The sequence below is a fragment of the Callorhinchus milii genome, unplaced genomic scaffold, assembly GCF_018977255.1.
Source record: "Callorhinchus milii isolate IMCB2004 unplaced genomic scaffold, IMCB_Cmil_1.0 Scaffold20, whole genome shotgun sequence".
Lineage (NCBI taxonomy): Eukaryota > Metazoa > Chordata > Chondrichthyes > Chimaeriformes > Callorhinchidae > Callorhinchus > Callorhinchus milii.
The window spans coordinates 3,373,372-3,399,160 of NW_024704761.1; the positions used below are offsets into that span (position 1 = coordinate 3,373,372).

At 43.6% G+C, this 25,789-nt stretch overlaps 1 protein-coding gene across 1 annotated transcript in view; it reads right to left on the bottom strand.

The window, feature by feature from the left end:
* Nucleotides 1-4,568: 4,568 nt before the first annotated feature.
* Nucleotides 4,569-25,789, bottom strand: part of aspscr1 (ASPSCR1 tether for SLC2A4, UBX domain containing) — a 67,377-nt gene continuing 46,156 nt past the window's right edge. The window contains exons 14-17 of the mRNA XM_042342532.1: nucleotides 8,638-8,689; nucleotides 7,803-7,872; nucleotides 6,513-6,688; nucleotides 4,569-4,811 (exon numbers count right to left, since the gene is read on the bottom strand). Of these exons, the coding sequence (XP_042198466.1) occupies nucleotides 4,801-4,811; nucleotides 6,513-6,688; nucleotides 7,803-7,872; nucleotides 8,638-8,689 (309 nt within the window). The 3' untranslated portion in view covers nucleotides 4,569-4,800. The remainder of the gene's footprint in view (nucleotides 4,812-6,512; nucleotides 6,689-7,802; nucleotides 7,873-8,637; nucleotides 8,690-25,789) is intronic.

The window sequence follows — 25,789 nt, forward strand, 5'->3', positions numbered from 1 at the left end:
AATGCACAGTTTTAACCTACTGTATTAACTCACTCCTTTTGCTCGAGCACAAGGTCCTGAAAGTTGGTTCACTTTCGCATGAGGTTAGATTCACTATGAAGCAGTTTGTGTGGGTGAAGGCGATGTCTCATTACACTGCGAGGTTGAGATTTTTTCACAAAGTCAAAGAACCTCATTGGGGAAACTGTCTTCAGGTCAGGACACTTGTGGAGCATTTATAATGGACAGATTCTCAATCTAAGTTTGTGCTGTCAAATTTGATAAATACTCATTGATGAGTTCCTCATAATCTCAGTGGGGGGGGGGGGTCAGACAGTAGCATGAGTTCAAAGATTTTGGAGCTAGGGGAAGTAACATGCAGCATTTGGCAACAGCTAAACTACATCCGATCCAAAATATTCAGTCAAGCATAGATGACATTTAACAATTAGGCTTTCACCAAGTCTAGCCTTGCTGGAATCATGCAATATTCCGTTACTACACTACTCGCGGTCGCAGGAGAAGGAGAAAGACCAGCACATTGACCTTCCTATCCTGTTTGTTCCTCATTAGACGAGGATAGGGATTAACCCTGAGCAGTAAAAAATAAGACTATTTGGAATCGGGCAACACTTTGTTGAAAGAGATTGGAATCTAATAAGCACTCCACGACACTCCCTGCGTGGAGGGCACTATATAAGTGCAAATCGTTGTTGTAATACTTGTGATTTTTTTTAAAAGTCACACAAATGGGGTCTGCTCCCAGTAACCTGGATATCATAGTGACCCCGGGGAAAATCCACTCTCAGTAAGTGTGGAGGTTCCTGTGGGTCACTGGCTATTCAAACTGGATTCCTTATCAATGAACCACACTACCAACACCACCACAACTATTTAGACCTTATTGGTCACTTCTAATCTCTGGTCTGTGCAGCAGCAACCGCAAGTTAATGTGCTTTTTTTTTGTAAATGCCGAAATAATTAGCAAATTTCATTGGCCTCTCCCCACACACAGCCACTTTGAAAAAATCCCAGGAACCACGGGAGGAAGACCAAAAAATATTAGTTCCGCTGAACAATATTGAATCATCGTCTGGTGGAAAATTCACCAACGCTGTCTACAGTATATATTGACCTGGAAAGGCATGGTATTGGGTGAACGCTGTGTACTCTTGACTACCCCAACGCTTTCCCTCTGTCCTTGGTTCTGATGAGCATGTGTTATGGGGACATCTACAAGGAATTAATGTATACACATCTATATTGGCCGATTGAATTGATTTCATATTTGCTCACTGTTGGACGTTCAATCTCAAACTAATCCTTACACCGCCCTTCTGAGCCTATCTACGTTTTACTCCAGCGATTAATCTTTAAAAAGAACAAAAAATGCTCGATAAGCAGAATCCCTTTGACCGGCCCAGTCTGACGGTGGTAGGCAGTAGGTACAATTAATCTCCTGTTTGCTATTATTGGCCTTGAATTTGCAACCATTTAGTTGCAGCTATCCTCCTGTTGCATGGTTTACACTGCACGCCATTGCTAAAATGAATCACAGATGTAACATTTTACAGATGGTCTGAAGAGAAAAGATCAGGCCTGTGCAACAAACAACATCAAAGTTAGTTAATCCACACCCTTTAATGCATACCTGGTTTTGTGTTAGAGACAAGCCCAGGGTAGCTAAAGAAACGAAGCACTCCAAAGACAGATTTAAAGCCCATTAAAACGACCCAATATTTAAACGGTTCAGGCAAATGACTGGATCATGTCCTTCCACTTAAAGGCTCGGTTCGAATCTTGCCAGAATGAGATTTAACAGTGTTGGGCTCTTACTCAATGGTGTATTAAATATGGGGGCTTGAGAATTGGGGGGAGATGTGATAACTTTATTGGGCCACGTGAAAGATTGCCACATGTGTAACCTGTGCTGTAGATGTGGTCACCTCATGGTGGTTCAACAAAGGCAGATGTTTTATCCTAACCAATAGAGAGAAACATTCAGGCTTCCCTTCCCATCTTTTATCCTAAATAAATCCCTTAATAATAATAAAAAATAGACCTTAAAAATAACAGGTGTATTTTCCACCTTAATGTGCACGGCTCAGTTTTTCTCACTAAATTACAACGCTAAACTCTTCAGCAGAAAAATTAATGTAAAGTCACAGAAATTGATTCTTGTACTCCAAAACCCAGTGCATTAGGCGCTCTTAAGTGTTACAAGAACTTATCAAAAAACATCTCATACCGACTTAAAATGTCCCATTCCACGTGGAAAGAGGAATAGATCCGTTTGGCAGCGGTTTAAGCGTGGAGACAGTTAAAGTTGCCTTGATGCACCCTTGCTCACTCTCTCTTTCTTCCACCCCACACACACCCTCAGATTGCACATGGTGACAGGTGCTTTGAGTGCGCACACACACACACACACACGCATGCACGCCACTTCAAAGCCTTGCAAAGCAGTTGGGAGTAATTAGACCTCGGGGGGAGGAGGAAAGAGACAAGCAAACTTGCAAGACAATGACAAGTGCCAGGAACACAAGAGGGTTCTCCTGAACCACTTTGAAGTTCAGTCAGCTGGACTGAAGCGGCGCTTGGTTTAGAAACATATGTCAGGCTTCAGTGAAAGGACCACACGGGTAGAGGTGAAGGAGGCAGGCAGCACGTTTGTAAAACTACGTAAAGGGTGGCAAAATCTCTGGAGAATCATTTTTAAAAAAAGAGTTGATCCACTTTGTACTCGAGATACACAAGTCAAACAACCCACTTTGTTTACAAAGATCTTGGAAGTCTATGATTTAAGTGAATATTTTTTTATTAAGAGTCAGGATGAAAACTTTCAACTTGTGAATCTGGGTCACACACTAAAAATAACAACCCATTCCCCTTTTATTTTGTTCTCTTTCACATGTGCTGTTGCTGAACAGATTCCCTTAAATGTCCATTGGAGTGCCATTGAGTTATACTAATAATACCATAAAAAACTGATAAAGTAAATGAATGTCGCTTAAACTGGCAGACAGATATAAGAGAAATGAGGGGGAAGTCAAGACTTGGATGACTCTTCTTGGTAACCCGTTCCAGTCATTAACTTTCACATATAAGGGAGTTAGGCAATTAGAACGGGTTACCAGGGAAGGTTAGTTAAGCACAGGAAACTGGGATTCATTCACCAAACAGCTGAGATCAAAGAGGACCTTCCTCATCCAAACCTTGCGTGACCTTTTTTTGGTTAGCTGGGTGTCTGACACAAGTGGAAACCCATTATCGTGCTTAAGAGTATCCAAACCAAACTGAGAATTTCCATGCACCCCACCTGCACATGGAAATTCCAGAGATAGATTGTGGAATGGAGCGCGCATTCTCTCTCTCCCTGGTGGGTCGCACCCTGCTAACCTAATCCGTAATCTTGCGAGAGAATTGTTCGAAAGAAAGTAGGATAAGCTACCGGAGAAGAGAAATCGTCGAGGGTTCGGAGAAAGAGAGAGAAGGAAAGAAGAATTAATACAAAGGGAGATTTGGAAAAATAACTAGTTTGGCACAGACCCAACGAGTCACATGGCCTCCTTCTCTGTTGAAAGTGACTCCCTTTTCTATGTCAATGTAAAATGAACAATCAATTCATAGGTTCACTCAAAAGTTGGTCTGCCCCCCTTCCGATTGCTTTGATGTTTATTTTCTTTAATAATCTTGGCGTATTTTTATAACTCTTTGAATAACTGTGCAGCTTTCCAAATAACTCTCCGGCAATAATAACATGTGTGAAAGGAGTTATGTAAATGAATTCATTTTGATCCGATGTTATGTTTAGTCAGAACATGTGGAAGCTCCTAATTTCATCTGACAATGATTTGATGACATCCTGGGACGGAGTGATTAATGTTCATTTTGAAAAACGTTTACTTCACCAAGTTCACTTTGAAACAGAATACAGCCCTAATACACTTTATTCTCTTTGATCTCCTCTTTGACTCCCGCAGTCAAAAATTCTATATTTTCATTTATTTAACTTATTATTCATGTTTTTATTAAATTAAAAAAACATTTCCATTTGGTTTCCAAATTACTGATCGCTGACTGTGAAACGGCACGACAGTCTTATTCAACGTGTTCCAGCAATGTGCATTTCTACAGCTCCTTTCATGTAAAAGGCCTTATCTAAGCGATTCCCAGAATGAGCTTCGCATGCACCTCAAATGCTGCACCTACTGTGACCAAACAACCTCCTATTTGATGAGGTGCCACCATTTCGATCTCAATTTGTGGGGGAAACGCGACAGCTAATTGCGCACAGCAGTGTCCCACAAACAGTTGTGGATTGAGTGACCAAATTATTATTTTTTTTTATATAAAAAGGGTTTATTACCCCTGAAAAGCGATCCGCCAATTGCCGAATAACAGTGTGGAGTAAACCTAAGGTTTCACTCTGCCCGGGAATCAAACCTGGGTCCTCTCGCTTGTGAGGCAAGCACTCTAACCAGTAAGCTACAGGACTCCGTATGCATGTATCCCTGTAATATATATTTTTAAAATCTTCAAACAATATTCCCCCAACAAAAAAAGGAATGAATGCTCCACTATCAGAGTTCATTTGTGGCAAATTTTCCTCCAGATTTTATTGTAAATCACCCGCTAGTCTCGAGCCAATTTTGAACACGATTAATGCCCTCTGAACCCATACCGTTCAAACAACCTCTGAAGCAAAAACAAAGTCATAAGTGAAATGCACATTTCACAAATCAGAAACAAAGCAAAATATTTGCTTTCAACCCTTTGAAGTTTCTATTTAACCGTAGAGAGCTTGTTCCGTTCCTCCTCCTAACGCTTTCCTATAATGCAAAGAGAGAGAGAGAAAAACAAATCAATTAGCAAAAACCCTGGCAGTGCTGTAAATGACCTGGTTACATACAGTTAGAATGACAATAAAGGTTTAATAACTCAGCTTCAAATTCAATAATTTCTGGCGTGTGTATCCAGGACAAATAAAGTCAGCCTACACACGTTTCATTTTCTTTTGATACTAAATAATAAAAAATAATCTTTGCCACTTAACACCTCGAATGATCATGTGTAGTGACTGTATTTGTAGGCATTTTGCGCGCTGTGAGGTCCCGTGAAGTGGATGAATCTGGGGGATTGATGGCCAGGACGGTGGTGGTGGGGGGGGATGATGGGGAAGGAATCCCTTCTGTTTTCGTCGTGATCTAATAGAATGGCGGCAAAGGCTCGAGGGCTGAATGGCCTCCTCCTGTTCCTATGGCACTGGGGCTTCAATGCACAAGCCAGCGGTAGGAGCACACCTGACTAGAGCCAAGTCAAATGTTGGTCAATCGCCATTCTTTGGGTTTACTATTAAATTACACAAACCGTTTCCTGACATCAGGATATATTAAACAATACGTTGTATTGGATAACAGCTGGAGCTGAACAACACAACCCTTTGTCCCTACAAGGATGACCCGAAGATTTCATGTGGTTCGAGTTGCCTGGCAATCGACGGAGGAAGAGTTTATTATGACCGTGAGCTAAACATTTCCTTTAGTCGTTCGGGTCGCTCTTGCCCAGTTCATCGCCATTCAATGTCAATGTTCAACTTCGGAATTTGCAAAGCTATCCTTTCAATTGTGCGTATGTTTGCGCATGTGTGTGTGTGCGTGTGGGGAGGGGGGGGGAAACAGTGTGGAGGAAGGTTCAAAAGGCTTTGTTTACAACAAAATGTGACAGCCGCGCTCTCCTTTTAGTACAAAGGTCAGGAAACACAAAAGGAAACACTCTGCAATTTTGTGGGTTGAAAGACGATATACTCAAGAAAGTTAATTAGGCCAATTTTGTAACTTAAAGTCATTTCGCTATGTGTGCCTCCACAACATGGCTTGTGGTTCCGGCTTATTTGTAATGCAATTTGCAGTCGTTTTTCCAATTCCTAAAAATTGCCACATTCTTTTTGACTAATTGTCATGTTTTACTGATAACTTCATCAGGGCAGAGTTCAGGAAATCCAGGGAAGCGAGAAGGTTGGGGTGGGGGGTTTGCTCTCCATATTGCCATCTTGCCCACAAGAAGGGAAATAGGACAAGGAAGAAAAGAGAGAATGATGTAGAAATCCTTTCCGTGGGTCTTTAAGAATAATTCTAAATGTGTAACAGCCGTTGAGGTATTCTCAAGGCAAGGCACTGTTCGGTTTTGTGACGATTTGTGTCTTGATCCATCGCACTAATTGGGACGGAGTCTATCGTGGATATGAAAGCAGTTTAGATATCAGGTCTCCATGTGTTTGTGTGTATCTCTTTGTGCATCTTAACCTGGGTTATGTGTGTGTCTCTCTCATTCATTTACTCTCTGTATGTATAGTTACATCTCAGGCAACTAAACATTTTCACCAAAATCACAGCCCAACTTAACTTCCGCATTGGAGCCTTGACATGGAGAAAGCGGGGTGTGCGTTATCTGGCGTGTAGATACACGGGACTGATGTAAAGTTAAAGAGCCGGACAGGGTTACTCTAAAATAATAAAAAGAGCTCAACCTACCGGGCAGCTTGAGCCATTTGGGAACTTTACTGATGTTATTGTTATGTCGAACCCCAGAATGTGCCGTTAGTTCTGTCTCTGGCATTCCCTCTTCTCCCCCATCCTCAGCAGTTGTTTCAAGCTGTGCTTCCGAAACTGGTGAGATAGTGGTAGGGGCTGTAGCTCGGGGACAAGAGCTGAAGAAGAAAGGCAGAGAAGCAAATCAGTAGAAAACACACATAACACAGACATCACTTTCAGACCCACGTGACCTAACCACCAGAAACAAAGGGGATGCTGTGACCCAGAGCTGATCACAGAGTCTCAAAGCTCCGGGGGTGAAATCAAAAAGACAAAAGCCAGTGCGTTAATCACAAATGGCTTCCTGTTCACTCCCGCTTTCCTCAGCTGCCCGGCTTGCTCTAGTTGACCTGCCATGACACCACACTCACGGTTGAGGAGGTTCGTGGAGGTGGAGAGAGATCACGAGCCGGGTGGGTGGGGGGTGGGGGGGGGCGGGATTTGGGATGAAGCTGCAGGCGGAGGTGTTGTGGCCATTGATAACACAGCAGCAAGACTCTTCCTCATCACAGGAGAATGACGACACTCTGGCCTGTTTATTGTGAGCATAGGTTTGGTTAACAAAACTGCTCTATCCTGCAGGGACAGAGGGAGAATCTGGCTGCCTTGAACCAGCTTTCCGGGCTCCGACAGAACACAGGCAACCTTAGTCAAGGTTAGGAGCAGGAGATGGAGCAGAGGTTCTGAGGATTTAACAGCTGACAGTCCTCGCTCATCATAATCTGAGACCACAAGGAAACCATTTTACACTACATGGTGGACAGCTACTTGATTACGTCAGCAGATAGACGGTTATGCTGTTGCCAATGAAACACTTCCCTTTTTATCTCCCAGTGTCAGTACAGAGCACTCCCAGGTCAAGAGTTTAATGTCCAATCCAGAACATTGTGATCTCCTGACTGAAAGCTTGGCATGAATATTCCCGGTCAGTTAGGGAGAGTTAACGCAGGGACCAGGGGCCCCAAAATTCCACCTAGTCTGAGCCCATGAGACCGTTTTGCCTTAAAAACTAAGGTCAGGCAGCATCATGGAAAAACGTTTAAATTCAGCCTTAGTTTGGAAACCGACCAGGTCTTTTTAAGAGAAAGCAGGAAACCGCCTCCCAAATTTAGTCCGCGTTTAAGAATTCTGAACAATTTAAATTTTAAGACGAAACAGTCCCGCAGTCTAAAATGGGTGAAATTTCCTGCTTCTGGGCATCAATCTGTTTTTTTTGCCGAATGTACAAACCTGGCTACGGTGACGTTTGCCTGGGAAATGGCAGCTGGGGACTCTAGGAACTCCTCGCTGATGTAGCAATCTAGACAGCAGAGAACAAAACTCAGGCTCAATGTTTCATTAAAAGGACACGAGGCCTCACAGGAAATGAAGTGGCATTTTTATTGACTAATGATGCAGCCATTTTGGGGCACCAAGGACCCAGGAGGTGAAATGACCCAACTAATCTGGGGCACAGTTGACAAGACGCCGGGAGAAACTCACTTCTCTTTTTGAGGAGCCTAATGGGATCTTTCAGCATCTCCACTGATTGCATCTCCACTGATTTCTTTAACCCACATCCACAGCCAGAGGCGAGGGCTCCACCACCCAGTCAGGGTGTGCAGGTTGGTTAAGCGCAAGATAATAATAATAATCATAATCCTTGCATTTGATATAGCACTTTATCACATCTTTGAGACACCTCAAAGCCCATAAAATAGCCATGGTATGAGTGACCAATTTTATTTGGGAGATTGTTGGCCAGCACACCAGGAGAGAGAAACTCCCTTCTCTTTTCAAATAGCGCCTTGTAACGTCCACCTGAACAGGCAGACGGGACTTTAGTTTAACATCTCACCCGAAGGTGAACACCAAGTAGCTAAGAACTGAGGGAGGAGAAAGAAACAGGGATTTATTCGGATCCCTTTATCTTAACCTCTGCCCTTGAACAAAACGGTGACAGGTGGGAAACAAATGTGGCCGAAATGGGCGGCCTATCCAGGGATAGCAAAGGACATTTACTAAAACCCAAATCACTGAAAGACTAACTTGAACGAATAAAAAGAAGTGGGATTATGTTACTCACCCGTTCTGACTTCAGAGCCAAAGTGGACAAGAGAGGCAGGAAACAAGTTTGCCTGAAGCAAAAAGAACAAAGAACAGGGATGAAACTCCACAGGTGGCCATCATTATGCTCCGTGTCTTCAGTCAGCTCACAATCCACCGTCCTGAGCTGCAGCCACGAGGCAAATACGGAGCAGGTTTTCTCTTCAATTACCACAGTCTCTGAGTGTCGCCCTTCGCTCACTAACACTGTCCACAGACGACAAGCCACCGTTGGGGTGTTTGAGTTTAGTTTTGTTGAGCGAAGAGCATGAATAATAATAATAATCCTTGCATTTGATACAACGCCTTATCTCGGTGCTGAGACGTCTCAAAGCACTTCACAGAATATACTGTAAAGGGAATTGATTGTATAATTTTGTGGGCGATGGGGGTGGGGGGCTGGAGGGTTGATGGCAGGGGAAGAATAAAAGGGTCCGGGGCAAGCGGGTAGGAGAGATGATCAGAACTGGAGAAAGAGCAGAAGTGCTGATGTGATGGTTTCTGTGCAGTAACGTTCTCAACTTCTAATGCAGAAATGCAGAAGACACTGACTGGTGGGTGCAGCTCAACAGAGAAGAACTTTACTACAAACTCTTATTAACAGTATCTCTCGCCTTGACACCACTCCATCCTCACAGAAACACTCTTCCTCTGGAACACTCTTCTTCAATCGCTCCACCTTGCACCCCCCACCCACTCCCCCTTTTTCAAGTCCCGCCTGAAGACCTTCTTCTTCGACCGTGCTTACGGCCACCTCCCCCCTCCCCCCGGAGTCAGGCTCCGCCACTGTTAATCGCTCTGAGACGCTACCCTGCGTGGAGGGCGCTATATACGGGCAAGTTGTTGTATCTCAGACTGTGATAAGAAGCATCTGGTTGAAAGACAATTTGAACAACGAGCTGAAACGGGAAGCAAATCCATGCACACGGAGCCAGACTCTGCAGAGGTTAGTCGGTGTTCTGAAATCGTGAGCCTACATATTCCTGGCCCCTCTCCCTCTGGCCCCCCCACCACCCCCTCCATCCACCTCTGGTCCTGCACCAACTAAAGCAGTGATGGTTGGTGTATGGGCTGCTCTCAGCTCTTCTGATTGTAAACCAGTTGCTAAGTGCAGGAGCGCCGCCTAGTGGACAATCTCCCTTCTTCCATGTGGGTCCTTACCCGAGACCCAAAACACATCAGCCTCGACCCCCCAACGCTTTAAAATTCCAAACACCATCGGACAGAGTTGTGCACAATTCTTCAATTCGATTGTCAATCCCTCCTTTTAAGGATTGTGGAAGATCCACCACTTCCAAACACGAACTGGGGTGAGGGAATTTTCCAAAATTCTCTGCGGTGTTACATTTAAAAGCAACGGATGGTCCTCAGGCGAAGACCATGGGAAATTCCAATAAATATCTCTGGAATTTCCATGCGGAGGCGGGATGCACGGAACTCTATGTTTGGTTTGGATACTCTTAAGCATGGTGAGGGGTTTGTGGACGCACCAGAACCCGCCCCCCCCACCACCCAAAAAAAAATCTATTTCAGACCATATGTCTCTTCTCAACTCCTCCCAACATCAACAAGGGTTAGATCCAGGACTAAATGGGAGGAGAGAGGGAGAGAGAGGAGAGGGAGAGAGAGAGAGAGAGAGAGAGAGAGTGAATGATTCTGAACATGAAACCACGTCTCCACACCACAGTTAAGACTCACAATATCAGGCATATGCACACAAGAGTTGCCCCAGCCTCTGACTTGTATCTCACAACATGAAGGATGATATAACCCAGATCCTCTGAGCAGTCACGATCAAACATTCTGCTGCTGCTTACATCTGTTTCATAAACCTGATTCGCAGCATCCAGGCTCCCACTTAACTGCAGTGTCTTGCATTGATTTTTTTTTATTCTTAAACCTCGCCTGTAACGTCAGCGTGGCTGTCCCTGCCTCATGTTGCTCAGCTCTGACCACTGCTTCACTGAACCGCTGGGATCAGAAGGGCAGAGGAGAGTGTCAACGGGCAATAACTCACACACGGGGTAGTCACGCTTCAGTGGGAAGAAAACCACAAGGATCTTCAGGATGATCTGAGAGGCCGGTGAGCTCCTGTCAGTATATATCAAGCACGACACGCCGAGACGACTTTCTAACTTCAAAAGTGGAAAAAACTTTCTTTTAGCAAATCCGCCTCCGACTCCATACACACACACATCAAAATACAAAGCCTCAACTCTCAGCATCAAGACAAAAATTCTTCAACTCTGACTCAATTTGGGAGCTGGCTTGTCCCAAATTCTTACAAAAGGAGCTGGCTTCCAAATTGATTCAAATGAGGAATGACAGAATTTTCCCCAATTCAACGTAATTTTTGAATGTTGAGAAAAAAAAACAACCTTTACAGGCTAAGACAAGGTGGGATTTCATCCCTCGAAGACTGATGTATCTTCCGAACACTTGAGTGCTATGCTCATCGGAAATAGTTTCTTGTGTGTTTCTTAAGCACGAAAATCCCGCTCAGGAAATGCCACAAACTGCCAGGTAGCAATCAGTCCCCGGATTGGCCATCCCTCATTAACAAGCGTTTCCTGCCTGTCGGTTCCCACGCATTTCTCTGCTGCCAGTTTGGCAGTAGGAAGCGGTGCAGCGAGAGGGATTGATAAGCAGCAGGTTTCAGGCACATCAGCGAGTGGACAGCGCGATAACACTGCATTGTTTTGGAGCGAGCGGACACGGGCAGAAATCAACGGGAGGCCGACGGGCAGTTCGTGAACTTTTGGGATTTGGTGTGGACCTTTCTGCTTTATCCGAATCCTCCCATTCTCCCCGTCTGCTTTTGTTCCAAATAACATCTTCTTCCGAAACAAACACATTCTCTAAAAGACTCGGCATCGGTCCGAAATTAGTTAATGACCCTTGAGCTGAGCTTCAAGGCTAACTAACACCAGTGCAAATTCAGGTCACTTCATAACGTGCGGAAGGGGGATGCATGGAACTCTGTTTGGTTTGGATACTCTTAAGCACGGTGAGGGGTTTGTGGACGTACCAGAACCCGCACCCCCCCCAAATAAATCTACTTCAGACCATATATCCAATTATAAACATTCCTCCTCATCTTCAAACACCTCCACAACCTTACCCCGTCCACTCTCTATAATCTCCTGCAGTCCTGGACTCCTGCTCAGTATCTTCGCTCCGCCATCTCAGGCCTTCTTAATTGCCCCCACCTCTTCTACCCCACCATCAGACTTTGCCCTGGCTCTCTGAGGCGCTCCCACTAAAACCCTCTGCCTTGCTCTCTCTCTCTCGCTCAAATTTTGAAACCTGCCTTAAAAACCTGACAGTATCTTTGGTCATCTCCCCCCCCTATTTCCTCCCTGCTCAGGCTCCCACTCTATCTCTGTAAAGCTCTTTGAGATGGTCTCATCTAGGACAGTTGCTGTAAAAGTGCCCTTTATTGGTTAAATACTGCAATCACAAGCTTTACCGAGTGATTCACTGGAATAATAATAATCATCGCATTTGACATAACACTTTATTATGTCGTTGAGGCGTCTCAAAGCGCTTCACAGAATATACTGTAAAGTGGATGGACTGTATTTTGAGGGCGAAACGTCGTTGAAATTTTTGATATAAGTGCCGAAATAATTAAATTAATTACATCTGTAGCAGAAGGATTTTTTTGGGGGCGGGAGGGGTGTAGAGAGTTAAATTGGGGTCTGAAAAATCAAAGGTAATACAGGACAAGAGTCAGTTCCGAAACAGTAAAACAGGGAAGGCTTCTGACAATGTGGTGAACAATGAGAACAAAGGTCCTGAGTCACTTACTGTCACCTGAACTCGAGGAGGAGCCATTGACCTGAAACAGTCTCTGCTGCTTCTGATCTTCAAAACACATCAAAAGGCAAAGCAGCTCACCGCAGGGTGGCACTTGGAAGTGTAAGAGACGACTGAGCTCATCAGTAACTCGGCTGGTATTAGGTTCACAATGGACAAAACCACTCGAGGTGGAATCATTGATATTTTGATGGCATCAAATACCACTGAATTGTTACGCAGAGCAAAACGCTTGGAGACTTCCTGAAGAAAATAACTATCCACATCCGATCAATAGCGATGCAGGTAATGTGGACAACACTCTCAGAAGAGACAATGCAAACAGGTATTCCTCGGGTTCATTAAGCTTCCTGCAAGGAAGCTTGTGACACGGTTCACGTGTTGGACAGGGGGATTATAATTTACTCTATTGATCCTATCTATACTCACTTTTTGGCGGGAAGTGGGATGTTGGTGTGAGCGAAATGGCTGTCGGGTTTGCCTGCAAATTAGTCACTACACTTTACAGTACATCCTGCAAAGCACTTAGAGATGTCCTCCTGATGATAAAGCCGCTTGTCAAATGCACAGATTATTATTATTTCCAAATATCCAGTAAATCCTCGCCCCTCCAGTGGGTAAGTGCTCGGAATGTGGCAAAGGGTCCTCTCGCTCGCTTTCCTCCTTTCTTTCTTCTGCATTTGACGGCTATAGATTTAGGCTGTTTGTAATTAAAACCACTTGTGCCAGCTATCTTTGCTCTTTTTCATGGCTCAAAGATCAAACGGAGCTTCAGCATCGAGACATTGGCTTTTAAAAAAAACACCTGATGGTTAGAGGGAAAAAAAGTTGTGCAAGAGCTGGCTTTTTTTTTCTTTGAATTATAACCACAAATCTAACAGCAACACCGGTCTTCACCTTTGCTGAGGATTTCAGTGCTGCTGGTAAATATAACGCCAGACAAAGGCGATGCCTTGTCCTGAATCACTCCTCATATCCCTGCTCTTCGTTTATCCTGCGATTCAAGGACATCCTTTTGCACATGTGTTTCCCATTAAGTCACATCTGCAGGGTTGGTGGTGGTGGTGATGGGAGATGGGGCGCGGGGGGGAGAGAGAAACCAATGCTCCACTTCAGAAACGCTTATGCAAAATCAGTTCTAAACAAGAGCTGAGGCGAAGCAGGATTTCCGATCCAAACAGGCATTTGAAATATCACCAGATGTGTTGTTGGAGGGAGGGAGGATAAGGGGGGGGGGGGGGGCAGGGGTTGGGGTGGGCGGGGTGAAGGGAGGGAGGGTCAGCAAGATAAGGGGCATAAAAACAGGTATGAGAATTTCTGGTTCGCCCAGCTTCCTGCTGCTGCCCACCTTCAATTGAAGTCACTTTGAACTAAAGTGACATTTCAATAAATGTCCTTCAGAAGAGTCTATCTATCGCCTCTGGGTCTCACAGCCTATCACCAAACCCACCAAAGCAGAGCAGCCGTGTATCAATTCTCACCCGAGGCCCAAAATCCCACCTTGTAGCAATATTTTGTCTTAAAGTTCAAGATCGTGTAGTAAAGACGGTGGTAAATTCTCAATCGTTATAATAATAATCATAATAGTCATAAGCCAATTTTTATGTCCAAATTGAAGAATCTTCCACAATTTCAGACCCGAGCTGCCCAGTAGAGCAAATGATCATTTCACCAATATTCTCCTCTTTTTTGCCCCCCAGTTCTCTCACTCCTGTAGGAATGCTCTCCCAGAAAAAGCGTATCCTGGGGAGAGTCTGACTGCCAGACAATAACCTAGTAGCCAAGTTCTGCATTTTGGCACCTGTCCGATTGAGCATTGAAAATCAGGCAAATAAGTTAGACTCTCTGACCAAACATAGCACAGCTAACTTGTTCTGTGGCCAAGTAGCATTTAAAGCTCACCACTGTTCAGGCAATTATTTTAAAATGGGCTGAATATTACTTGAAGGCAATAGCTGGCATCCTCCTACATTCAAACCTCACAAGTTACAAGGTTAATCGGTACCAACTGAGCGATTCTCAGTCCAAGTTCTGCCGTGTGTGTGTGTGTTTATGTATGTATATATGTATGTTTGTCTGTGTGTGTGTGTGTTGCTATTGTCTACCTGGTTTATCAAACACTTTAAACGAGGATGGAAACCGGGGGGTGAACAACGGCTCCTGCCCACGGGCCACAGAGTCCGACCACACGAAGACCCCGAAGGACACTCCATGTCCTCATTGACTGAGGGTCTGTCATACAGTGCAGAGAGAGAGAGGATGTGGAATACAGGAGGTCACAGGGCAAATTCATTTGGAATGTTAAGAGGAAGATGGCGCTGAAGTCCCTGGCAATCGAATGCCATGCCCACCATCGCCGAAGGCCCCACCCACCGAAGTGAAGGTTGGGCCACAGGGGGAAAGGGTTTCATGCGCTGCCCGAGCGAGCCATCTATATATACACACACACCCCAATTCTTTCCCTTTTAAGCTTTCGAACGTGGTACTTATTTTGAACAGGAACTGCTGCGGTTGCTGGAGAGGAATCCTGTGACTTCCTGAGAGGCAGAAATTCCTCCTAAATTCCAATACACCGATGTCACGATTATCCAGCGGTTTCGTGGCGTGCTCCGATCAGTCTGAATACCAATAAGAAAAAAAAAGAGACTGTCTCTACCCTACAGCACACTGCTTTCACTGTCAGAGGTGAGCCTCTCGGCCTCGTCGCAGGGCGGGCTGTTTGTTCCCCCGCCCCATCGCAAGTTCCAGAACACTCTGTTGCAGCACGCAACTGCAGGGACTTTGCACGGAACTTCGCTCGGTGTCACACTGATCAAAAGGAAGAGAGCGAGAAGCGTTTCTGTAAAGGTGCCAGGGCATTCTGTTTAAGCTGCCTGGCTGGCCTGGACTGAAGCCACATTAATACTGGGCCTTCCTGCCAGCACTTCCTCCACCACCCCCCCCACCGCCATGTGCCCACTAAGCTGTGAACTCTGGCAGAGATTCAGCTCATGATGACTTATCAATGTAACTCAGAAAAAAACAGGCCACAGACCAGAACAGATTGAGCCTTCAGAGGTCAGGCTTCAGGTCTGATCTGATTTTCAATTTAACATGGTTACCAACCAGACAGAGAGGTCAGGAATTAAAAAAATACGTAGAGGGTTGCTGGAACATAGAAAATCTAACACCAAAAAAGTGGCCGAAGCAGAATTCAGGCTCGCTTTTTAAAAGAGGGAGTTAAGGCACGCATTGCTTTTCTATTTCAAACAGTCAAGCAGAAGCAGGAAAGAGTTTCACCAGAAGAAATGTGTTGACGCACCTTATCGCAACAACAAAATGTCTCAAAGTGCATTACACAGTCATTGCTATCAAACACAGTCCCTGCTTTCGTAGGCAGAATGCAAAGATTCAACTCATTTTGCATCGTCCCACAAACAGACGAATGGTCAACTTATGGAAGACTGTTGGCCGAGAGACCGGGAGAAATTCTCTTCTCTTTCTCAATGGTTCCAAGCGATTGTTCTATCCATTTGCCAAAACGCACCATCAGTTGAAACAATATTTTGTTGTGTTTGAAATCCTCTAAGTGGTTACGCCTGGCGTTAAATCTCATTAATAAAAAATACCTCCCGTTCTCATTTCATCTTGTACGGGTTTTCTCGCCAGACTCGATTCCGTCAAGATCAGGAAGAATGGTCATAATGGGAGGTTGGTAATAACAGGGTTGGTTATAACAAGATTCAGCTGTATGTTATAGTCCAGAATGTTTATTAATTGAGACACAGGGAATCGTACTTTGACTGAACAGAGACATTGATGTGATCTTGATAGGAGCTAAGAGGTAAACAATCTGAAGATTTGCTGACTAATACAGCTATTAGGACCTGTGATAAGTGATCCTGTGATACTTTAATGATATGGCAAAATCTTTTGATCAATCTCTACTCTAAGTACTACCAGACTCCAGGTGCTCTGGGAGGAGTGTCCGACTGGCCGAGAAACGCTTCTGAAGCGGGATGATCAGCACTCTGGTTCAGTCTCAGGGCGGCTGCTGCTGGGATGTCAGACCAATTACAACAGTGCCATTGAGGACGAAAATGGCCAGAGGGTTGCAGAGTTGATTCCCGGGATCTGCGCTGAGTTATCTAATCTTAGGCAAGGCGACAGTAGGACGCTACTGGCTTTACTGCCGCTGGGTTAGGGAGAGGGGAAAGAAAAAAAATAACTAACACGCTGAGCTAGTGATTTCTAATGGACTGTGTGTGTGTGTGTGCGCACGCCGGTTGTTAGTCGATTTGGCAGAACGCTTTCCGGGAATAATTATCCCTCAAAAAATCCACGGCTGTTTGTGGGATACAGCTGTGCGTAATTGGCTACCGCGTTTCACCCACAAAATACACAGTCACTCCACTTTACAATGGATTCTGTGAAGGACTTTGAGAAGTCTCGATGACATGATATGGTGCTATATCGATCGCAAAGATTGTTATTATAAGGCTGGGAACAGTAGAGGGTTCAGTTAGTATGGAGGGCACTGGTAATACCAGTTTTATTACCATTGCTCCTCATTCATTATTTCCTTTATAATATCTAGTTCTGAAACTTAATGACATGATCCGGTAAGAATCTCAGCTAGTAAGATGACATAAAGCAGGAGTGTGTGTAAAAAAACATTGGAAGATGAAATAGGAGTCCTATAATTTATAGGATTTTTGTTTTCCCCCTTTGGGTTTTATGACATTGTTAATAATAAAATTACAACATCAAGGCTAGCGAAGCATACCAGACTTCTGAATCATTCCTGTTCTGAGACCCGAATTAAAAAGATTTGGTTTACTCTTTTACAATGTCAACACGTACAAGATAAAAGAGACTGGAATTGGTGATAAAGGTTGCAAACACACTGGATAGAGTACAGTATATTCAGAAGAACCTATTCTACATACAGCGCAGGTTCACCAGAATGATACCAGGGCTAAAAGGGTTAAATTATGAGTACAGGTTGCATAACCTTGTCTTGTATTGCCTTGAGTTTAGAAGGTTGATGAGTGATCTAATGAGGTGTTTAAAATGAGAAGGGATTTGATCGGGTAAATAGGTAGAGAAATTATTTCTTCTGATGGGGGAATCCAGAACAAGGGGGCATCTTCTTAAAATTAGAGCTAAGGCCATTTAGGAATGAAACCAGGAAGCACTTTTTCACACAAACGGTAGTGGAAATCCAGAAGCTGTGGATAAATCAAAATTTTCAAGCCTGAGTTCGATAGGTTTTTATTAGATAAAAGTATCAAAGGATACGGAGCAAAGGTAGGAAAATGGTAAAAAATGGGTAAATCGAGTTGAGGTTTTAGGAGGTCACAGAGGTAAGGTGGAGCAAGATCGTGGGGGGGTTTAAAGGTGAGGAAATGTATTTTAAACTCAATCCTGGTGGTGGGTGGGGGGTAACAGACGACATTATGACTGTAAAGGACTAGGTTACCTTTCGTATAAGCGTCATTCAGCGTGGAACAGACTGAAGAATTTCTTCCACTGATAAGAAACCTTGCTCCTTCTGCACAGAGGCTGGAATTTTAATTTAAAATATCGTATGGGGTATCGGGGAGAGAAAATCTGGAGCTCAAAACTGAAATCTAATCTCAGGATTAAGATGATGATCCATGATGTTATCAGCACTCTTTTCCTTTAGATTTCTTTCTTGGAACTCATCCCCAGCAATCTGTTGTTTGATTACAGTTAAATCCTTTTATAAAAATGAGTGAAGTGAAGAGACAGAATTCTAGACCATTTTAACATTTTGCAGAAATGCTTCTGCAAAATTGAAAGCAGTCATTCTCAGTGCTCTCTCAATCAGCGTGTGATACAGTCAGTGTCTGTGACGTCAAAACTGATTGAAGGTAATCGAGCAAGGACGATTTGCAGGCAAAACACAGCAGCCGAAAAAGCCGTGAGATCTGTACAAACGGTACTGTCAGCCAGTACACGTGGAGAAACTTTCTTAATAATAGTCCTTGCATTTGATATAGTGCCTTATCACGTCGTTGAGACGTCTCAAAGCTTCCCAGAAAATACTGTAAAGTGGATTGACTGTATATTTTGTGGGCGAAAAGTGGCAGTCAATTGCACACAGCAATGTCCCACAAACAGTCGTGGACTGAGTGAATAATTTTTTGGAGTAGGGATTACTATTGCCAGAAAGCAACCCGCCAATCGACTAACAACCGGGTTCCTATTTACTGCTAGATAAACAGAGGCGCGTGGAGTAAGGAAACTTGCCTAAGGTTTCGCCCTGCCCGGTAATCAAACCCAGGACCTCTCGCTTGCGAGGCGAGCGGGCTAACTACTAGACTACAGGACTCCAAAAACAGGCGAAACAGACAATGTGTTGGTTTACAATAGTTTACAGCTGCCAATCCACGATGAAACCTTAGTGATCAATAGAAGATGGCGAGACTGGATTGCGCAATAGACAAGCGAGAATGCTCGGTACGTTACAGCTGCTCCTAGCAGGAAAAGAGCACTTCTGTCTTGTGGGCCAGCTATTCCTTTTCATCTGGCATTTTGGGTTCAAATCTAAACTTTGAAAAATCAAGCTGAAAGCAGTTACGTAAACTTTTCCTAGCTCTGTTAAGAAGCCATTATGTAATATCGCTTTGTTGATGTGTCCACAAAATGTCTGCAAACATTTAGTGCAAAGCACCAGTCACTTGTCCCAAACTCTCATTTAAAACAAATCTCTAATGCAGGACTGACAGAATCATAATGCATGGCCCAGTAAGGTGAGCCGCAATTTTAAAGTCTCCCACTTTAAGCCTTGCTTTTGCAAAAGAAAAAAGCACACGTACATTTTTTCCAACAAAAAAAAGCAATCATTTTCTTTTTAATGAAGCGTTAGTATTTGTCGAAACTCTTCTGTAATTCTCTGCCAATTACCAAGCAGAATAATTAACATTCTGAAAGATAATCAGGAACACTGTGCGCAGTTCTTAACAGATTTCAGTTCAAAGTCCTTTCCATTTCCCACTCTCCTAATGCCGCAACTGAAACGTTGTCAATCACCATCTGGGCAAGCACATCAAAGACTTGGGGACAGCCTGGAGGGGTCAGCGAAAATTCATGGCAGAACCTCTGACTCCCACAGAAGGAAGCCCTGAGAATAACAGTTGCCCTATATAGACAAAATTAACGATTGCAACCGTACACTTCAAAAGGCTCCTGCATTGGCGAGTACATTCATTCACAGAGAAAATTGTACACAGTTGGGTGACTTTATTGGCAGACTCTACGCAGATATTAGTCGACTGCTTAGCCCACTAAAACAACACAAACTGCATTCCAATCGAACGTCTCCAGTTGAAGACAAATGAAAGCCACTGGGACGGGAAGAATTCTTTCCAGTTTGTGATTCGTAAGGCATTGCAGATTGGCTAGAATTTTAATGGATAATCTAAATGGAAGTTGGATCTTCAGTGGAATGTCTGAAGCTCACTGCTCTATTATGATGCTTGGGACATAATGCCACATGCTAAGCCCCCTAACTGTTGAGGCACTCAGGGTTAGAAGTCTCTAAGCTAAGCTACGAGCCATAGCGATGGCTTATATTCCAGCACTCCAGCCACGGTTGTAACATAATTCATCAAAGCCATATGGTCTCATTTGGTTATAAACTGCTCCCTTCAACTGCAACCAAGTTGAAAGAAGGAGGAGCACTGAGAGAGGGTTGTGGGTTCGAGCCCCAAATAAAGTCAGTCTCGATTGACACACCAGAGCCGTACTGGGGGAATCTGATTTCAAGATCCATCTACCTGTTCAAATGGATGTTAAAGATCTTACAGAACTAGGGGGGTTGGGGGGTGTTTCTCCCAACAATTCTCCAGATTAAAATCACTTATTCACCGCATGGCTCATGTGGGACTCCTCTATACACAAAATGGCTGCCGCTTTGTCTACTAAAATAATCAGTCACCACATGTGATAATTGCTGTGAAGCCCTTCGAGATGTTTCTACCTATAAGCTCTTTCTTTCTTAAAGATGCAGAAATGTGGGTAAAGATCGACGGATCACTGTTTTAAGGCTCAAAGCCTGAAATAATCCTTTCTGCCTTTAAGAAAATAAGCAGTGGTACATGAGCATGATAATTATGTCCACAATATTGCCTTGTAATTCATGAATGGATACACACTGCTGTTGTAGCAGATGCATTTCATAAATATTGTGGCCACATGTGTTGGTAAATTTATTTTCGTTCCTCACAGGGAAATCTGATGGATTAAAATCACGGCTTTAAATGACTGTTATCCTGCTTGCCCAGAGAGCACATGCTTTTGGTAACAAGCTATAGATTTCCACGGAAATCTGAAAACTGTGGCCAGTTGAAGCCCCTTTAATTCACGGGGGAAAGAAATGGACAAAAAATTCAATCGGCAGGCTTAGGTTAAAATAAAAGTTATCAGAATTTTAATGTTTCTTCTAAATCTGTTATTGCAGGGTTTTCAGGAACTTATTTTGAGCGAGTTTTCTTCTATAATTCGAAAGGAATGTCACTTCTTGCTCCCTCGCACTTTGAATTAGCTATTGACGCAGAAGAAAAAAAAAACATTCAAGCGGTTGCTAAATCGCTCTGAACCAAACGCTCGCTGAATATTGACAACACAAGTGTGACATTTGGAAGCAAGTGTCAACGGCAAAGAGACCCCAGGGCAGCTGGATGTCAAAGATATCACAATAAAAGGGCTACTCTGATGTCCATCATTCACATCTGTCAGTTTCCTATTCCTGCCCCATTAAAAGCTCTAGCTCTCTTCCTCCTAACCTGAAGCCATTAATTTCTTTTTTACATCAAGGCAGCAGATTACCAGATGAGGGCCAACAAACATCAAGCTCCCATCAGATAAACAAGTCTATTATTGGCAGTGGTGATCAAAGCACAGCGTATCACTCACTTTGCCAATTCTCTTTGGCTTTCTAGTTCAGAAAATCAAACACAGATGAATCCTTGTCGATCCTCAAAGTAAAATTGGTATCGGCGTGCTTTCTTTAAAAAAAAGAAAAAAAAAACTATTGTTCTGGAAAATAGAGCGTGATGAACATTTTATTTAAAGTGTTGGATCAAGCTTAAAGTAGCTAGAGTAGAATAGGACCACACAACCTCCATCCCCTCCCACTCGCACTGTATTTGGATGCTATTCACTGAACCCAAATCACAATTGATCCCTTTCCATTGTCCTACTATAACAAACCCATTGCCCTGTTATAACTAACACAGGACTATTCCTGCACTTCAAAATAATATAGTAATGTTTGCATTTTCATAGCGGTGAGAAATGTACATTGCAGATCAACTGTTAGCTTATGTAAGTTATAAATTCACATCAACTTGCCCACAAATATACAGTCAATTCACTTTACAGTCTATTCTGTGAAGTGCTTTGAGACGTCGAGAAGACGTGAAAAGCGCTATATCAAATGCAAGGATTATCATTCACAGGAGTCCCCCATATCAGCCTGTCTTCAGATGGTCAGAGATCCTGTATCACAACACTACTGAAAAAGAAAGAGTGCATCTCCCAGTGGGTCATTCACCTCATGGCTTGTTGTGGTGAACTTTGGCTGGCTTAAATAGCTCCTGCATTTGCTTGCAATAACAGTGACAATACTTGGATAATAATGACTCTAAAGTGCTTTAGCAGAATAAGGCATTGTAAAAACGCAAGTTGCTTCTGCTTTAGACCTGCGTATTTAGGTGGCAGGATCCCAGATCACTGCGAGCGTGGCAGTGGATTGAAAACCAACAACTTTAAGCGAGTGAAATCATCACCTCGAGTCAAACAACAGGCGTCACACACACACACACACACACACACACGCATGGAAAAGCCACGCAACAAAAGGAGGCACCAGAGATGAGTTATGAGAATTTCTTGCCAGGAAAGATCTGTGATGATCAGCGCAAAAAGTTAAAGCCTGAAGGACTAAATGAGGGTCAGTCCTTAGGACAAAGGTCACTCGGCAAGGCACCAGAAGGTGAAGGGGACATTAAAGAAATTGGAACAATAATTCCAATCAAAGTTAATAAAGAAGCCTTGCTGACATTTGCTGAGCACGTCTTCCATACAAACATCTGCAATTCTAAAATCCTCTTTCTTGCCAGTTCTTAAAAAAAAGGTTGCAAATTATGACTCGAATGAAGAATTCTCCAAATGTCTCAAATGATCAAATTGTCAAGATTAGCCTTGAAGCTGAGGCTATGGGGATTTCACGTGGCTGTCCGTTCACTGTGTGTAATTTTGTGTAGGGATTGCAGGCATGCAGGTGATTTTTTCCTCCTTCCATAGAATTTCTATGGGGCATTGAGTAAATGAATGAAACAATGAATGAGTGAATGAATAAATGAAAGGGAAAGAATGGCATGGCATGGCTTGTCCTGTGTCCCTTGGCACAGGACAAGGGCGCTCGGGAGAATTGGCCCGCGAGCCATCCCATTAATGACAATTTGTTTGATCTGCGAAGTAAAATAACACACGTTGCTTTCTCAAATAGCTAAAGGTCTAAAAATACACTCGAGTCTATATTACAATGCCGCTGGTCTTTTGTAGAGCAGAATCTGAACAACTGGATGGATGGATCAAAGCGAGGAATACTATAACCATGCGAATAATGGCTGGCTCAGTGCCAAACCAATGGATCTAGTTAATCAAGAATTCAGATTTAACAGAATTGATCAAACAGAGGCTAATGGGGTAGCCGAGGGTCATTGCAAGGCAGTAAGCTTGTCAGGATTCAGGTGACGCAACCAACTCCAAAATAAATCTCAAATGGCTCAGAGCAGATATTCAAACCCAGAGATAAAGTTACCATCTTGAAACCACTCAGGGGCATCCACACTATGTTATTGCTAACAGCAGCTGCCATGGGCAGGTGTTTATGGCCTGGGCACTCCACCACTGATGGGCGGTGAGCTTTATGCGCGCTACCTTCACAAAAGGGCACTGAGGCACTGGAGCAAGTTCAGGGAAGAGCAGCGGGATGTTTCCTGACATTCTGTAGGTCCTCGTATCAGAAATGAACTTGTTTGCTTTGGCGAAGACGATTAAGGAAAACTTGTCTAGTTCCGTGTTCAGCTCGGAATGGCAAGGATAGAATCACACAATGCTAGTTGCTTTAAAATTGGAGAGCTTATAGCTTATATTCAGAGTAGTGGATGTATGGAAAACATCCCACCAACCCACCCCCCCCCCCACCCCTCCAGAAAAATGTGTCTCATGTCACCTTTAAAAACTCTTTCAACAAGGGGTTGGATGAATATGTGTTTAGAAATGAACCTGGAGAATATAGGAGCAGACAGAGGAACAGGCACCCCGGGGGAGCTGGGTGGAGACTGTGCAGCTGAAGGAACCAGACACCTGTGGTTGAGGGGTGGAGAGGGATGGCTGACCTGATGTTTCGGCTTGGTTGCCTTAGGGAATCGGGATCATCAGAACATCCGGAGAGGAAGTGACCCATGATAAGGTGGATGTCTACTGAGCAGGGAGTGGGCTTTGATGGGTCACACACACAGTTGTCTCAGTTCAAGCTCCCTTAGGTTCATTATTTATTAAGCCTTTCCTTTAAGTAATTTGAAGACAGATAAGGTTATTAAAATATGTGGGGTTTGGCTCCTGTTCCACACGATTGGTAAACAGAAGAACATTCCAGTCTCAAACGTGACCAACAAAATTGAATAAGTCGGTGAATCAGCTTCTCATGTGGTAAATGGTTAACATGCGTGTTCTCTCTCTCTCTCTTTGCAGTCTCTGGCACACATCAAAATCCAAATGCTAGTATTTACATGTTCAAATACCTCAAAAACAGTAGAATATTCTTTGTTTTTCTCCCTGGAACTGCAGTAATTTGTGAGTGCAAGTTCAGTATTTATCATGATTACTTGTGTCTGTTTTGATCAGTCGCTTGCTCTTAAGCATTTCCTTGTGTTAAGTGACCATCTACAAAGAGAGTTCAAACGCTGAAATATGCACATAATAAAGATAAAAACTATCGAGCTATGTGATGTCCAACAAATCAAACGCAAGCACCGACTACAGCTGGAGTAAAACAACTATCTGCTGTATTTAAAAATTACACCAACATCACAGGCAGGAAGCAGCAAAACCACGTTAAGCTCTCATTAGATAACATTTCAAAGGAAATCTCTCCAGACAGTTCTGTGGCTGTCAGGTAACGAGAGAGATTTCACTCGGAAATTTGCCGTTTTTTTGCACTTCAAAATGATTAAATGAAGCGATGGCAGCAGTTAGGAGAGTCATTCTCCGCACATCAAATCCAATAAAGTGGTATTATAACGCTCTCCATCAGATCATCATAGTCACAACTCAGTACTTCTCTGGTGAGTGCTCTTCAGACACTTGTCTTGAACACCACAAGAGCTTCCAGAGCTGGTACAACACTGCGGATTTACTAGATATCGCAGCATGTGTACTTTCACCCATCGCTCCCTGCCTGGCCAGCTCCTGATGTTAACCTCACCCCCATGAGGAAGTGCTAAGTGAAGGTGAAGCCATTCTACATTGGAAGGCAGAATCTGCAACATGCTCTCTCACTTGCTCTCGTTGCACACTGCATCAATCTGGGGAGCAGGCCATAAAGATCCATCTTCTGTCTATCACCTTTCGCCCACAAAATAAGTCAATCCACTTTACAGTATATCCCACAAAGTGCTTTTGAAACATCTCAACGATGTGACAAGACGTTGTATCAAATGCAAGCTTTATTATTATTATAACCTGGCAAGATAAGACAGTGAAAATAGGGGAATAAAAACATGTGATAAAACACTTGGTACATCAAACTTCCACCTCAGACAGTAACCGCACAAAGGGTTTATTCATGCAATTGAAACCTGTCAAGTGAATGCTGGTATTTAGTGTTCAAGTTGTTTGGTGAACTGTAGAAGCTTCAATTCCTAACAGTAACAGGACATCCACACAGCACAATCCTGCCATTAGATGTTTGCAGATTGGAACTGATCACTGAAAAAATTTAAATGTTGGTATCACCAACTCTGAATACTAACTCACAGGAGCACAAGAAACAATCAGCTACAGATAGCACAGAGAACGATTCCATTCATCAAATTGGAAAATTGGATGGCGCAGGACATAATTCAGCACAGGAGGAGGCCATTCAGCCCACCGAGTCTGTTCCATGAGCTTTTGATCTTTGCAATCAGGTAATCAGTCACCTCTGCTATAATGAGCCATGTCACCCTGGTTAAGGAATGCAGCCAATGAAGGCAAAATATTGTAAGAAGATCTTAAAAATCAAGTGTACTGTATAA